Source organism: Pezoporus wallicus, unplaced genomic scaffold (assembly GCF_028554395.1).
Source record: "Pezoporus wallicus isolate ANWC-B61680 ecotype Strahan unplaced genomic scaffold, APGP_CSIRO_Pwel_v1 contig_8143, whole genome shotgun sequence".
NCBI classification, from domain to species: domain Eukaryota; kingdom Metazoa; phylum Chordata; class Aves; order Psittaciformes; family Psittacidae; genus Pezoporus; species Pezoporus wallicus.
In genome coordinates this window covers 716,406-732,268 of record NW_026636259.1, presented here as the reverse complement: position 1 = coordinate 732,268, position 15,863 = coordinate 716,406, and the positions used below count along the sequence as shown (strand labels likewise).

Below are 15,863 nucleotides of genomic sequence, written 5' to 3'. Positions count from 1 at the left end.
TATTTAGGAACAAAGAACAACTGAAGTGAGATCCTGTAGCCCAATGGGCAGGGAAAAATCCAACCGACCTTCCCATGGAGTTCAGAAACGGTCAACAAACACGTCAATGCAACTGCAAGCCTTTACATTCCCATGCTGTGTGCCGGGTGTCCTCAGAGCCCCCAGCACACGGGGATGGGCAAAGCAGTGCTGGTGAAGTGACACCGTGCTGGTGGGGTTTCCTGCCCTGACCACACTTGGATCACCAGGTTACAACGCATTTTAATTGGATTGCTCAAAACACACAAAACAAAGCTCAGTTCACGTGGCCACAAGCAACGGCCCTCGTACACACACATGTATGCACCGATTATTTACGCAAGATAACCTTCACTGCAGATTGATCACAGCAGGCTGACAGATCCCCCTTGCAGGGATTTAATTCCCAGCTTCTGCCCTTTGGATATGAACACCCCACAAGCCCCTCACATGAGTCCTCTCCTCCGGCCAGTTTTACACCCATGCTGGCATCCCCCAGCAGCGTGTGATGTTGATGGTGAAGGTGAAGACAGGACGGCTCAGGGTCATGATTGGCAGAAACGATTCAGTGCACAGGATCAGTGCTGGACTCCACCAGCAAACAGCCCCAGATGTACCCCAGTGCTGTGCTCATCACCAGTCAGCAAACATCCCTGTGTGCACTGAGAGCTCACTGAGAAACAGTGTGAACAGGGAGCTCTGGCTGCCTGCAAGCGAGAGCACCTTTTCTCTGTTTTAAGGCCATGTTAATTATGTAAATGACATTTAAATCCTCTTGACTCGCTGAAAACTAAAGTCACACATTCCAGATATGCAGCCAGCCACCAGAACAGCACGCTCCAGCAATCCCCCCGTCTCCCAAATGAAAATCTCTACGGATTTAATACAAACGTGGGTGACCTGATTGCAGGGGGGGCTGGTGGTCCCTCTGCTCTGAATCGTGTGTGTCCCCCTGGCAGAACGCTGTGCCCAGCTTGCAGAATCAAGGTCAGGAATTTCAAAGAGAACAGTTAAAGCTGGATTGTCTTTGGGAGGAAGCAGAGTTCATTTTCAAGGCAGAGAGAGGGCGTTCAGCCAAGCTGAACCTCCCTGCTCTCCTTTCTGAGCCTGTGTGATTCAGCAGAAACTGCATCGGATGCTCCTTCAGTGGGGTTTTATAGCAACAAACCAGCAGCTGGAGAGACCTTGCTCTGGGTCAGACGAGCAGCAGCCCAGACCAAGGAGACAGCAGGAGATGGGGCAGTGTCCAGTGCAGGGAGAGGAACCCGCTGCTGTGGTCAATCCCTGCTAATTCTGCTCCGGTTCTTGGGGATTGGAGATCTTTCCAAAGAGTGAACGATAAAGCTCTGTCCTGGGGAAAAGAGGAAGGAGGAGGACAAGTTACTTCCCAAGGTCAAAATGGAAGCAGGAGGCTGCAAACCCATCCCCTCCTTAAAATGAAAAGGCCATGAGTAATTAAAACTGCATTCAACAATCTTCATTACCAAATACGGGCGAAGGGGAGAACTTGCCTAAGACCAATCACACGCACAAGGCAAGTATGTACACACCTCAGTGTGCCTGGGTACCGTGTCTCCAGAGAATGAGGTGTTCTCTATGTCTGCCCTTTACAGACAGGCTTGTCAAGTAAGAAACCAAGATTGAATATTTTAATAGGCTGAGCCCACAGAGCCATGAGGAGGATTCAACCACGCATCTACATGGGACTATAATTCAGCTTCCATACATTGTCTTGGACCTGACGGTACTTGAGAAACAACGAAAACAACCCAGCAACAAGACTCCAATTAATAGCACCCAGGCAGCAATTCTGGTAACAGGAGCAAGCTTCCCTTTTACAAGAATGAAGTGGGCTGGTGGTGTATTTAACTTTTAGAACCAAAGTAGCCCGAGATGAGAGATGGGGAAAGGAGAGAGCATGTTTATAAATCAGAGGTATCTGGAAATCAAGGGAAACGCATTGGGAGAGCCTTATTTTCTAAGGCTGGTGTGCCAGGCACACACGAGTGGAGTGATGGTTACAGGGAGGATGGGGTTTTTTCCTCCAGAACACACTGATCATCACCAGGTTTTCAGAGCAGTAACCAACTGATGCATCGCTGGCAGCCAGTGTCTCAGTGGTCCATCAGGGCCAGCACTTGGGAAAGCTGCTCCTGGAAAACTGTCATCACAGACAAGAGGAAAGAGACTTCTCCACTGCTCAAGACTGCATAACACATGGCTTCAAAGGATGAAATCCAGACCTGACAGAGACACTGTGATTTCAGCCGCTGCCTCAATGGAGGCTACAACAGGGACCACCCTCGCTAGGGGCTGCTTTGATGCTTTGCTCCTTCACGGATCAATAAGAGATGGCAACTGGTTTGAAAACTGTCTGCAGACGCTTCCACTGCAGAAAGTTACCTGTCAGCCTCGAGAAAGAGGGAACTTCTGAGGTCTGATGGCAGGAAAACGCCAGCCATTAATCCCAGGAAGACAAGGAACCAAGTATCAGCTCCGGCGATGCAGGAGGATGGACAGACACACATGGACCACTGAGACAAGCCACCATCCTCATTCACAGGGCCACATCTCTCCCATTAATTCTCATTTAGCAGCTAATTAACCCATCACTGCTCTACCCTCAGCAAACGAGGCTTTGGTGAGGGACGTGCCCATCTCCTTATATGACAAAATGGTTGATGCTGTGTTTTGTGTGTACAGAGTGTGAAACCCCAGCTGGAGCTTGTGTGTTACACTGGGAGCGAGCACAGGGGTTATGGCAAGTTTAACACAAATGCCAAATCAGAACACCTCTACAAAACAGGGCTGACGCACAAAAAGCTGTGAGTACTGACACCTGAAAGGAAAAAAGAGGAGGGAGAGGAACGCCTTACCCAAACCTGCACCATTTTCCATCTTTGCTGACTCCTATCTGATAAATGCAACTCACTTTTGCTGTTTCAACTGAGAAACCAGGTGGCAAGCGGCAATGGGGACAATGTGACCTTAAGGCTGTGTCAGTGCTCAGAAGGGAGATGCAGAATGCTGCTGTTTTGTCCTCTGACAATCACAACCCTCAGCCCGGCTTTGCCCCCTCGGCTCAGACCCCCTCATTACAGCAACGACCGCTTCCCCCGGCGCTGCGATCGATGGCATCCCCGGCCAGCAGCAGGGTTCATGTGCCGGGAGCAGAGAGTGAATGCTCAAAGTGGTGCTTTGATAGGAGATCGTTTCACAGGCAGGTGGCCAAAGCTGACAAACCCCATTGGAAGAGGCTGAGCAGCTCGGGCACTTCCAGGGAAACGTCCACTTTCATTCCTGCTCCCCTCCCTCTGCTATGTGCTGTTACCTCTCCCATAGGATGCAGCCTTCTCCTTCCCCGCACCCCGGTGCCAGTGAGCAACAGAAACCACTTTTGTTTTGCCCACAAGCCTCACTCACAGATAACAAGCTTCAAACCTTCTCACTGCTTGCCAAGCACACCTCAAAGGCATTCTGCAGCATTCCAAGGGGAATTCCTCCCAAACATCACCTCCACTGCACAGAGGGGCTCCTGCCTGCAATTCCTCTACATACACCCTTCTCTTATACATTCAAGGAAGCCCAAATACAATGGGCACATTCTGGGGAATGCCACAGAAACCAACCACAGAAACAGGAGTTTTGGTGGTTTCCTGGTGAGCTGGCAAAAGCCAAAAGCAATGTTTCTTTGCAGCTCACCCTGGCCTTTCCCACTGGTGGAGAACCAGTCCCCTCTGTTTTGTGTTCATTTTTGGGTTCCTGATAGCCTCCTGATGGGTACAAGAGTTCAGGGATCACTGCAGCATTTGCTCCAACCCTACAGATTTTACATAAACAGCCGTTTTCCAAGCAAGCAGGGCCCAGGGAGAGAAATTCAAGCAAGAATTTATCTTCACCAGCAGAGAAACGCTGCCAGCACCAACTGAATCTGACATTCACACCCTGGGTTTCATGGGTGCAAAGGGGGGGCTGCACCCACAGCCACAGGCAGGGAGCCCTGCACCTCACAGCACTCCGCAGCCCCAACCTCCTGGGCTGGTAACCTCTGTTTAAGTCAAAATCCAAGTGGAGCTGTTTGGATAATAACACTGCATGGGCAGACACTGTCAAAGAGCAGCAGGAGAAGGAGGGGAATCAGGTAAATCCTGAAAGAGAACTAATGTTTCATCCTGAAAGAGAACTAATATTTCACCCTGAATGGAAATACCCCAACCCACAATCTTTCTCCCCCCTCTTCTCATCATCTGGGCTACCTTCCTTTTACAGCATCTCCCCTCAGCAGGATTTAACCATGCAGAGAGTAAAACTCATCAATCCTCCAGGTTTAACCTTGTCTCTGTTTCAATTCACCAGGGTAAGTGTGGATTTTAATACTTTCAGCCCCCTTAAGGCTATGCATAATGAACCTGGATTTTGGTTAAAACATACAAAATTCCTCTCCTCCACCCACATATATTAAACACCAGACTTGAGCTGAAGCAACCCACCCTGCTGCAAGCCTGCTACCTCTGGGTAAAGGAAAGGGGACTTCAGCACAAAGAGGTGCTGGTCTTAGCAATGTGCTGAGGAGTAACCTATGCGAGTAATTAACAGCACTTACACCTCAGGTAGAGAGTGTGGAAGAAGCAGGTCGATACAGGGGTCTTCCTTGAATTAAAATTTAACTTACCCTTTATTGCAACCTACAAAAGCAAGTAATGAGCACTAACATTTTTATTTCTTTTAAACTGTCATTTAGGCTGCAGAGGGGATAATTACCTATTTCCACTGTAGTAAGGTTTTATCACCCTTAGTGAGGCATTTTCTAATTTAATATTTTTACTATATTATCATAAAACCTGTTTCTGGAAAAAATGATCAGGAACCACACAGCCATTTGCCATAAAACATGTGTGTGTAACTACCTTGCCTTCATTATTTATGCATGTCTTCAGAGCTGGCTCCAAGGGCTGAGGACAGCACATGGGCTGGATGCTCTGGGAGCGCTGTGCCCAAGTACTCCCCCTTTTCCCAGCCCTAGGGCTCACTCCATGGGCACTCAGCACCTAGAAACTTTGCACAGCCCTTTCTCAATGCACCAGCAGCCTGAGACAAAAGGTGTGTGCGAGGGAGGTGCTTTATTCTGCTCCCTGCACTGTAAAAACAGTCCTGGTTTTGGTGTTATTTCCACCTCAGTTGTGTGGGAAGAGCACGGAAGGGATGTCCCTGCACCCCGGCCATGCTGTGGACCCCCGGGAGGGCATTCCCCATGCAAACCTCAAGCCAGCAGCTTGACTGTCTTCCCATTCACAGCTCTAACACTTGCACAGCCCTTGGCACAGTCACAGCAATGCTCAGGGCTGTGAGGAGCCCCTGATGTGCGCTCTGCAGACAAAGGATCTGCCTGTGCAGGGAAGAGGTGCCAAGGCCCGGCTCAGCACCACTCCATGGCACTGCAGGGATGCCAACCAGCTCCTCAGCATTCAACCTGACGGATTTCATGTCGACAACATGACTTTAAAAAAATCAAATGAAAGGAGCAGTTACTTCAGACAGTTATCAGTGGTGTACAACTGACCGATGGACCTCACCACCCTCCAATCCCAGCTATTGATGCTACACACAGGCAAAATCCTTGCGACAGACAGCAAGGAAACACACACACCAAGGGCCAGAGGGCCCTGGCTGAATATTAATAGCAACAGCACATTTGATCAATCTATGAATCATCAAAATATACATCATTAAAACTGTTAGCAGTTCCTTTGCCCATCTGCAGCAGCACTATTCCACCAAATACACAACAGGGAAAACAAACACCTAAGTGTACATGGAAGGGGAGAACAGCTGATGGTGGGCTAGGCCACTTAATTACAGCCAGCTTACTTCTTGGGTTTAAATACAGTTCTGTAAACGAGCAGAAGAACAATATTAAGGAGGAAGATTCCGTTTCTGGTGGTTTTTTTCCAAGTGTTATTAATACAACATCACTGCCTGAGTCACTGCTGGGCTGGTTTACTACAAATGCCCTCCAGCAGGTTTCTGTACCTTTCCCCATGTACCTTTTACTTCTTCCAGGCCCCAAATTAAGAGGATAATTTAGAATATGCCACAAGCAATACTGAACTGTACCTACTCCAATCCCCCTGACACCCTCCACTGGGACCAATGAGTTTTTAATTCACAAAAGATAGAAAGATAGAACATGACACACACCCCCCCCCCCCGAAGAAAGGGGGGATGAAAAACACACACCCCAGATGAAAACTGAAGCTGGCTGTGAATCACTTCCTTGGAAAACTTTCTGTCTGTATCCTAAGAAATCTTTTAGCCAGTGGTATGAAATTCAGATGACCAGGTGCCCAGCAAACAGAGCAGGTTCACGGGAAGATGAAACAAATTGAAGCCCCTTATTTTTCAGTTCCTAGTCAAAAAGCAGTACCCTACATCAGCATGAGCGGGGTGTGGATCTGGCTCCATATCCACACACCTTCCAACACGCACTCCCTGCTCCTCTATTTCCCCAGCAACAAACCCATGGTACGGTCGATGATGCAGAGCAAAACAAGCAGCAGTAATCACTGAAGGAGAATGAAAACACCCTTGTCTTTGAGAGCGAGGGGGCCTGACTGGCAGAGCCGAGCGCTGTGCGCTGTGCCGGGCCACGGCATCCACATCCGTGTCCGGCGGCAGCGCGGTGACACGGTGCTGCCCGGGATGCAGGCCCACGAGATGGCACTCTCTCCTCTCACTCGCTTCCCAGCACGGCCCAAACCCGGAGCGTGCAACTCCAGCTATAAATTACCCAGCCAGACGGCTCCCATCACCGTGCCCGGCGCTTGAAGGAGATCCAGACAGGTCTGCCGCAATTCCCCCTCGCTCACGCAGGTCGGGATCGGGTCCTCCAAGTCTGTGCAAATGCTTTTAGCCCCACGGCTTTAAATTATGACAGGTGACATGTGACCTCTGGTTTGTCTCCTGAGAGCAGGCACGAGATTTACAAGTACTTCAGAAAGCTGGTTCCTGCCTAAACAAAGGGACTCTGCACACTTTGTGAGGCTGCATCTGGGGACGGGGCAGGGAGGAGAGGATGGAGATGCTGCTCAAGGTACCGCACCCCAAACTTAACCAGACCCTAGGTTCAGACCTGCCACCTCTGTCACTAATTCCACACGCTTTGCCCTTACACCAGCACACAGCCATCTGCTTACTGACCAGCCCTGAGCTTGGGACTTCTCTCATCCTGATTTTGATCCTAACAGCATTCAGCATTCACATTTTCATCTGAGCTTTTACAGCACAAAGCGTAAAAGGTGGGGACAAGTGGCTGCAGAAGCAGCAAAACACAGGGACGTGCAGAAGGCTGCTCCCCTGGCATGCCTTCCAGCAGCATTCATTTCCCCATGAAATCCATAAAATGTTGCCTTCCCACTCTTTGTTTTTAGACAGGTATTCGAGCAGAGCAGCCACTGTAATGCTGCACGTGAAGTGCCCTGCAGACGTGCACGTAGGCGCACGGAGGGGACCATTCTTTGTGTACCTTAACATCCCATATTCCTAGGATGATTTCCCTCTTTCACAGCTTGCCTGTTTTATAACAGATTTGATGCAGGAGAAGACAAATTGTCTCACAAAGGGAGGATGACAAATCATCTTGCAGCTCTTAACAGGTTATTTTTTTCCCCTTTAAAAAGGAAATTTCCATAACAGAAGCGCCTGTCGTCTTACATGGGATGTCAAACATCAAATGCTGGGACACGATGATTTCAGCCCACTGGCACCAGCCAGGGTCACGTATCCCACTTCACTACTGCAGCCTCAAAACATACAACAGCTCCTCATTCAAATGCCAGCCTTTCTAACAACCGTGGTTAAAAGCAATATGGGATCCTTAACTGCATCTACATGAGCTGACTTCTAAGGCAAAGCCAAAGGTTAGGAGGGTAAAATCCACCAAACAATGATACACAAAGGGCAGAATGATACCAAGGCCATGGTGCCTCAGGACCTACAGTCAAGCCAAGCAGGTTGAGTTTCACAGGACAACAGTAGGTTTTTTCTTGGTTCCCAGCAGAGCTCAGGTCTAAGGCTCCGTCCCCCCATGCACTGTCCCTGAGTGAACTCAGGCTGTGCAGCAGGCTACACATCACCTCCCCAAGAGAGCTCATACATCCCTCAAGGGGGTCCCTGCCATTCCAGGGGGCTCTTCCAGAGGCTACAGCGCCCAGGCAGGAAGCTCACCCTCATACCCACACCTCATGCCAAGAATAACAGCTTCCCCTCAAACCTCAGAGCACTGCACACTCAGAAATGGCCCTCCACGTCAGCACTACTCCCTTTCTTTCCCAAAACAAAGCCAACACAAAGCAGGGTAACCCATCATCCAGGCTGGGTCTACAGAAACTCAGAATAACTCTTCTTCACCAACACAGTCCCAGAAGCTGCTGGTTTACTTGTTCCAGAAATAAGAGCTTGGCTTCCTTTCAGGGACTTCTGTCGTGGTGAATGCATTGGATTGACAATCCCAGAGCCCAAATTCCTCCATTAATCTAGTCTCATGGTGTTTTAATACCCAAAGTACAAAGTGAGCTAAGTTCAAGGCTGGTATCTCACGAACCTTTCCTTTTTTTTTCCATATTAAACTCTTATGTCATATAAGTAAACTAATCTTTTAATACCAGGATTTCCTAGTACGTACCCCCCTCTGCTTGCAGAAAGAGACACTGTGACAAAGCAACTGCACTAAGTCCAAGAGTGAGAATGCTGATGGGGAAAATACACAACATCCTGCCTGAATCCAAGGGAAATGCTCTAATCCAAACCTTGCTGGCAGCTGGATAATCTGTGTCTTAACTCAGCTTCCCAGCAGGCACTGGTCTGCTCCTGCAAGAACAAGAGTGGGCTGGATGCTCTTCTATCAAGCATGACTTGAGGCCAATGGGATGACCTTTGTGGATTCAGGGGCTTAAGTCCTTGCCCTTGGCTGTGGGATTTCAGGCAGTGATTCCTGAAACACAAAGCCTACTACAAGAGGTGTGGAGAGACAAGGCATGGGCAGTACATGGGAGCTGGAAGAAGGGAGCCACAACACTGGCACACAGCCCTGTCTTGAAGTCCCAGTTGCCTGGGGTTCCCACAAACCAGGGACATTAAGGGAAGTGCCACCACAGGCACAGAGGCTATCTGGCCAAGCTACACCATCAGCTTGTGGTGTATGACCAACGCTGCCTGAGGGCAGGGACCAGGTCATGAACTGGTGACAACCCAGTGTGGAGAGGTCTGGGAAGAGCAGGGGAGACTTCCCCAGCTCCTGGAAGGGCTTCACATTGTGGTAGAAATGCAGGGTCTGACGCAGTCCCACCACAGCCAACTTCTTCCCCCTAATTTGGCTCATAAGAGATGCAAAGTCCTCCTCCATAATGAAGACCCATTTGCTGAGGCAAAAAGCAACCTCACTAAAAGCTTGATATATTCTCCCCCCTCTTCACTCAGTTATAAATCCTGTCCTGAACTCCAGCTTGCACTTGAGAACATGTCTCTTTTGTCCTGCCTGACTTTACTGCAGAAAAGCCTCCTTTTCCCTCCCATTCCTGCACTGGTGCCATCTTTAATGATGATGTATGGGTGTCCTTTTCCTCGGCGGTGCTGTGGGGAGGGGGTCAAACATGTGACACCGCCAGCATGTGTATCAACAGCAAATTATAAACCGTGTCAATCCAAGTTAATGCAAAGCTGTAATCCTCTTTAACAAGAGATCAAATCAGTGCCATGAGTTATGTTCATTCTGTAATCTGATAAGAAATAGAGTGAGCCTCTAATAAAAGAGTAATGAGAGCCCTTAATGATGCTGTTAAAAGGTAGCGCCAGTTAAAATATTGCTGTTGTTCCAGCTGATTAGATCACTGTTGCATATTTGCACAATCTTGTTTTACCTGTCAGAATAACCTGAGTCCTCCTGGGAGATAAAGGTGTTTGGACCAAACATCTGCGTCCTTAAAGGGTGTCTCACCTGCAAGTTACTGTCCTCCAGAAGTGAAATCACGATGCTCACCTGACTTAGCAGTAATTTAGTATTACACTTTTTAAAGTGTCTGTGTTTAGTCTCTGTTTCACACACAGGTACACTGCAGAGATCTGAGGATCTATGTATCAAAGCTGACAGAGAGGCAGAACAAAACCAGAACCCACACACAGCTCATCCCAGGAAGAGAGACTTTACCTGACCTTGCCACAACCAGGCTGCTCACAGGGTGCACTCCTGCAGATACAGCAGCTGTGTGTGTGCTGAAAAGATACTCTATGTGGGCCTTCAGCTTGAACACAGAGAAATACACCTACCCAGCACAGGAGCTGTGAATGCACAGATACCTGAGCCCCTGAAAACACGAGGCTGCTCCAAGCTGGGCCAGCTGAAGGCTCACAAGATCCCGTTTAACTACAGCTCTAGCCCAGACCCGCCGTGTCACCTTTGGCAAGTCACTGAGGCTCTTGATTCATGGATTTCTGGACCCAAAAACCTTTGGAGATACGGGCTGTGATTGATCTGTGCTGCATTTCCCAAAGGGTAAACCAGAAAAGGCTGGAATTTTCCCAACTCTGCTGCACACGGTGATACTGAAGGATGACTGTGTTAAAGATTACACCAGACCCTGGAGCAATGGGATCAGTGAAGTACCATAGGTCATGAAGATGGGACAAAAAGGATTTCAAGGGAAGCCACCCTCAAACTCAGGTGAAATCACCACCAAAGAGAGATGAACTCTGTTCTAATCCTGGGTAATTCCTGCCCAAGACACCAGCCCTCTCCTCTGGACAATCACCACAGTGCACACTCAAGCCTTTGCCTCCAGCTTCCTTGTCTTAAGGTAGGTCCATTTACATGGTGATGACCTTGGCCCAATTACAAAAACCTGGGCCCAAGAGCACAATAACTGTATTTAAGTCTATAAACACATACCCTGAGATAACCATAAAAATCACTTCCCAGTGCAGGTTTTAAAATACTACCAAAGAGGGGTTAAAACAGAGGAGGGCTCGAGGCCACCAGTGTCCCACACATTACAACATAATATATGTGAGCACAAGGTTAAACAGCCATGCCCATGTGTAGGGTGCATGAAAAACTGGCAAGTGGAAGATTAATTGCCTGCACAAATGCTATTATTCCAACCAGCAGCAAGAATAAGAAAGAATGTGGCAGTGATGTTGACAAAGGCAGTTATTATATGTGGACATTTCCCTTCTCAAATTTAGGCTGTAAAACAATTCTGGAGTGACTGCTCATCCTCTTCTCCATGCAGTGCTCAGGCTGCTTCTCCTCACACATATCTCTTCTTTGTTTCTCCAGCCAGCAGCAGTGTGAAATGACAAACTTGATGTGCCACATCCTGGGTATCCCACATGCAGCAAGCAAAGCAAGACAACAGTCTCAGACAACTCCCTTCTGCTTCTGCCCCAGTGACAAAGGGCTTGTGCATTCATCAGGAGGTGTGAGGACTTCGCACAACCAACGAAGAACCAGAATGACACCACTCTGTCCACATAGCTTCTGCCCACCCACATCTGCATTGGCATTTACTGGCACTTCCCAGGAATCTACCTTCATTCAAAGGAAATGTTCTGCCAGCTCCGTTTCTACAGCCCTTTTCTACATGTAGCTCACCGACACACTAAAACTCCTCATACCACAACAGAGAACCCCGTTGTTCAGATGTGTATGTGTTTTGGGGTCGTGCTTTTACAATGCCTGACCAGAAAAAGAAAGGCTCAGAGCATGATCACATCCTGTGAAGTGTATACCTGCATTTTCAATCTAGTAATTCACACTTGCAACAATAAAATTACCTTTTTCTCTCACAAAGGAACCTGTTCTCATTAATGCTTCCCTCTCATGTGTACAGGCCTTGTCCTTTCTTTTTAATTCACTTGCACTTTAAAGCAGATGTTGAATTCTTCTTGCCTTGTCTATACATTGTGCGCTGCTACAAAGGTATTATGGCCCATGGCAAGTGCAGAGGCATTTTAAACAGAGATGTGAAGTGACCCCTACAGAGTGGCTGTGATTTAAAAAATGACTGATAGCTGCACGTGTCTTCATTTTGGGAGAGCTGAACCAAACACCTACAGAGGGCTCATTTCAGACACTGGCCACTCCAGGACTTTGAGTATGTTTTATGTCTGGATGCAAACACAAACAGTGTAAAGCAGGGAGGAAAGGAAAGAAACTAAAGTTAAGTAACACCTAGGTTTTCCCTGTGCAGAGCAAGAATGCCCAAATGTGGAAGTGCTGCTGCAAAGAGGAGGCAAGAATCTGTTCCTAACAGACCCAAATTACAGCAGAGGGAAATTTAGGCTCAACATTAGTACTAAACATGCTAAAGCACATCATGTAGGGAGGAAGCTGCAGAGAAACTGTGTAAGGAAGACTGCAAAGTCTGCAATAGCAAAGGTAAGGCATGCTCTTTGTGTTACAGGTAAGCAGCAGGCATTTGGGCACACAGCGAGGGAAGCTTAGGCTTCTATTTGTGTATCTAAAACTAAAGCTTTCCTACATAGGTTAAAAACTTAAATACTCCTAATACTAAATGACTGATTTTGACAGGCACTTCTCAACAGCAGAGCTCTGCGGCACAGAAGAGGAATCAGAGCCCCAGAAACACGGAGTGACCTGCTCAAGGTCATCCACAAAGCCACTGGCAGAACTAGAAACAGAACCTGCCCGCTTGATTCCAGCATTACCCCTTCCGGGTCCAGGGTTTGCTTGAAAACCTGATCTTGGCAGAAGGGGACACAGCTGCCCACAGGATGTGACCCTCAGGCACACTCGCTGGTGTGAGAACACATCAACTGACAGTCTCGCTGTAGCTGGATAAACCAGCATCAGGAGATGAGTGACTGAAATGCCATTAAGAGGAAGTATGGCGGGCCTCCAAAGTGGCTAATAAACTTAATGTAAGAACTAAGTTCCTGCAGTCAGACAATAAGCAGCAGCAGCTGCTGCCACCAAAGACTCTGTAAAGCATGCAAGCGCTGTAATAACCCGCTCGACGTGGAGAGAACCCCCAGGAGACATTTTCAGTAAACCAAATGTCAACCACTCTGTCCCTACCACAATGATAACTGTGTCGACACAGCAGAACGTAGATGGCATCCTATTAGCTGTAATAGCTTCTGAGGGTCAGGCAGGCTTCGTGCGGTTCGCGGTGGACTCAAGGTGCCTCCTGAGAGGAGTTAAGATAAGGGTTATGAAGATGGCAGGCAGATGAAGTGTAGCTGAGGCCCAAGGAGGCTGTTGTGCACAACAACTCCACCATCCCAGCTGCTTCGATGCACTTCACGTTTGCTGGAGGATTCTGGCTTACAGAATGCATTTTCTATGCAACTTTTGGATCACAAGTGAACGCAGTGGACTGTGAAGGAGCAGGCAATGTCACCTCTGGGGACAGCAAACATGGTGTAACTACTGCATTATTAGGATCAGTCTCACTGGGGGTTTTTCACCTTCCTCCCCCCCCTGTGTTCACCCCATTACAAGCTAAGTGTGCCTTCATTCTGGGGTCAGAGCTACCTGCTTAATCTGCAGGACAGCGCGATATATAGTGTACACAGTGTGTCTAATCTCACAGTGCTCAAGCCACTTCCGTCCCTCTCTTCCTATATTCCAGGTAAGAGAGTGGAAAAACTGACCACTTTAAATGGCTGGAGGCACAGCTTTCACCCCATACATGCACCACATTTATTTTCATGGCAAGAGGATTTAGACACTATTCAGGAATCAGAGCAGTTTTCTCACTTGAAAAAAATAAGAATAAAGAACTATGAGAAAGATTCATGATGAAACAGCACAGGTCATATTATGACCATAAAACATCTTAGTGCCAGCTTACTGGAGAGCTCTCATCCAGAAGCCTGTGCAATACCCCAAAAGGCAACAGCCTAAAACCAGCAGGTATGTGATTGTCATTTCACAAACAGACAGATGACATCTCTCTCTCTCACAAAGCACAAACATGTTCTGCAACCCAGGGGAAAGATGTTTCTCAAGCTTTCTACATCCATTCACTGGAAAAATTATCCCACCTCCTTCCCACAAAACGCTTGGCATTTCCAGCTTTAGTCTAAAAATGTAATACCAAAGAAAAATGGGTGTAGATGCAGAAAAGCTACCTAGTAACCATGCACAAAACTTCATTGATATTTGCTTCACTAATGAGCACATTAAAACAGTACAGTCTTCCAATAAAATTCCTTGCTCTTTACACAGACACAAACATAAGCAACATTTAGGTCTTGAGTGTTTCTTGACTGAGCTATTCCAGTCATTAACTGCTCTAAGGAAACGCATACTAAACACATCTAAACCAGTTGCCATTTCTGTTAGAAGACAAGTTATCTGTAAGTTTTGGTTATACCTGAAGAGATCATATAACCTAGTTGTCTGTTTCCAAAATAATTCCCCAAAATGAGATTTCAAAATCAGAGGAGTTTTAAACCAGGAATCAAAACGTAGCTACTGAGATTTATGGAAAGTTCTTGTTTGGTGTCACGGTAATTACAGAGTGAAAGCTCAGCCAGAATGCCTGGGCAGATGTGACCAAGACACCCAGGCTATGATGCCAGTGACAAATGGTTAACTGATAAGAAGAAATGGAGGGGGCGACAGACTGAAGAACAGGTCAATATCATGCTGTCATGAAGCCATTTGAGAAACGTAATTAATCTATTACTCACCTGGCATCATCATTCATTGTACAGTGGTCAATAGGTGCCATGAAGCTCACCAGCTTGCTATGGACATGATACCTGAATAGTGCAGGAAATAAGCAGACAGCACATTAGTAACTATTAATGAAAAGGAAGTGTTGCTGCTTGAATAGAAACATACCAGCCCCTGAGATGCAAAGCACTGGCTTTCTTGGTGGCTGGTATCTAACGAGTCAGTAGTTGTAACTGGCAATTCCCTCTCCTTTTCCTCCTCTTCCTGTCTTATAACACGGACACAAGAACAATCAGATAATACAATGAACTGAATGGCAAACAAATCGTTTTTTATCACAGCCAGAAAGAGGACAGACAGCATCCATTAATTGTGTGCAAGTACCTAATCAGGCTCCCAAACAGACAACCCTGAAAACTCAAGAGACAAAGAAACAAGAACTCGTTTTCAGCCTTCCCTTCAGCTGGCATCTTAATCACCTTCTGGAGTTTGTGCCCAAAGAGCCCACTGCGGGCAGCAGAAGCAACAGAGCATCAGATCTTCTTGAGCATCCATCTGCTATCACTTTCTTCCTTGCTCTGTGGTATCTAAGGCCTTAACGGATATCAAAAGCCTACCCTGTGAGCCATACCTGCAGCTGGGAAGCCTTACGCTGAATAACTTCTAAATGAAGCACGTAAAAAGAAGCAAAGGAGAAAGACCTGCGCAAAGAAGAGATGTGAGACAGTGCTGCATCTGCCTCCACTCCTGATCCACCAAACCATTTTTGCAAGCTGTATCGTGCCTTCAGGTACTGGCTCCCCTTCCTGCTCCCAACTCTGGGCTAGGAAAGGAACCTGCAGTGTTTTCATGACTTACATTCAAGGGCTTGGCATAAAATTTAACAGAGGACTGAAAAAATTCAGAATGAAAAGGTGGCTTTAAGCACTGGTGTGTACAGGCAGGGGATTCCAAACCAGTGTCTTTTGGTGTACTCTACAATGCTGCCCACCCAGGTCTGAAATGTTTTATCCAAGCTCCTGCTATTTTTAGAGCTTGACAAATAGCAGGCAAAAGGATTCACAAGCATTTGCCCAGAATCACCTTTCCACTCTGCCACCTTTGCACTCCCTTCTGTTTGCTTATGCAGGAACATTCCCTCAAGGGG

The 15,863-nt window shown here is 47.5% G+C and overlaps 1 protein-coding gene across 1 annotated transcript in view; it reads right to left on the bottom strand.

Annotated features, from left to right (window-relative positions):
* Positions 1-587: 587 nt before the first annotated feature.
* AATF (apoptosis antagonizing transcription factor) overlaps positions 588-15,863 on the bottom strand; it is a 242,475-nt gene continuing 227,199 nt past the window's right edge. Inside the window, exons 12-13 of the mRNA XM_057399508.1 lie at positions 14,731-14,802; positions 588-1,369 (exon numbers count right to left, since the gene is read on the bottom strand). Coding sequence (XP_057255491.1) covers positions 1,306-1,369; positions 14,731-14,802 — 136 coding nt within the window. The 3' untranslated portion in view covers positions 588-1,305. The remainder of the gene's footprint in view (positions 1,370-14,730; positions 14,803-15,863) is intronic.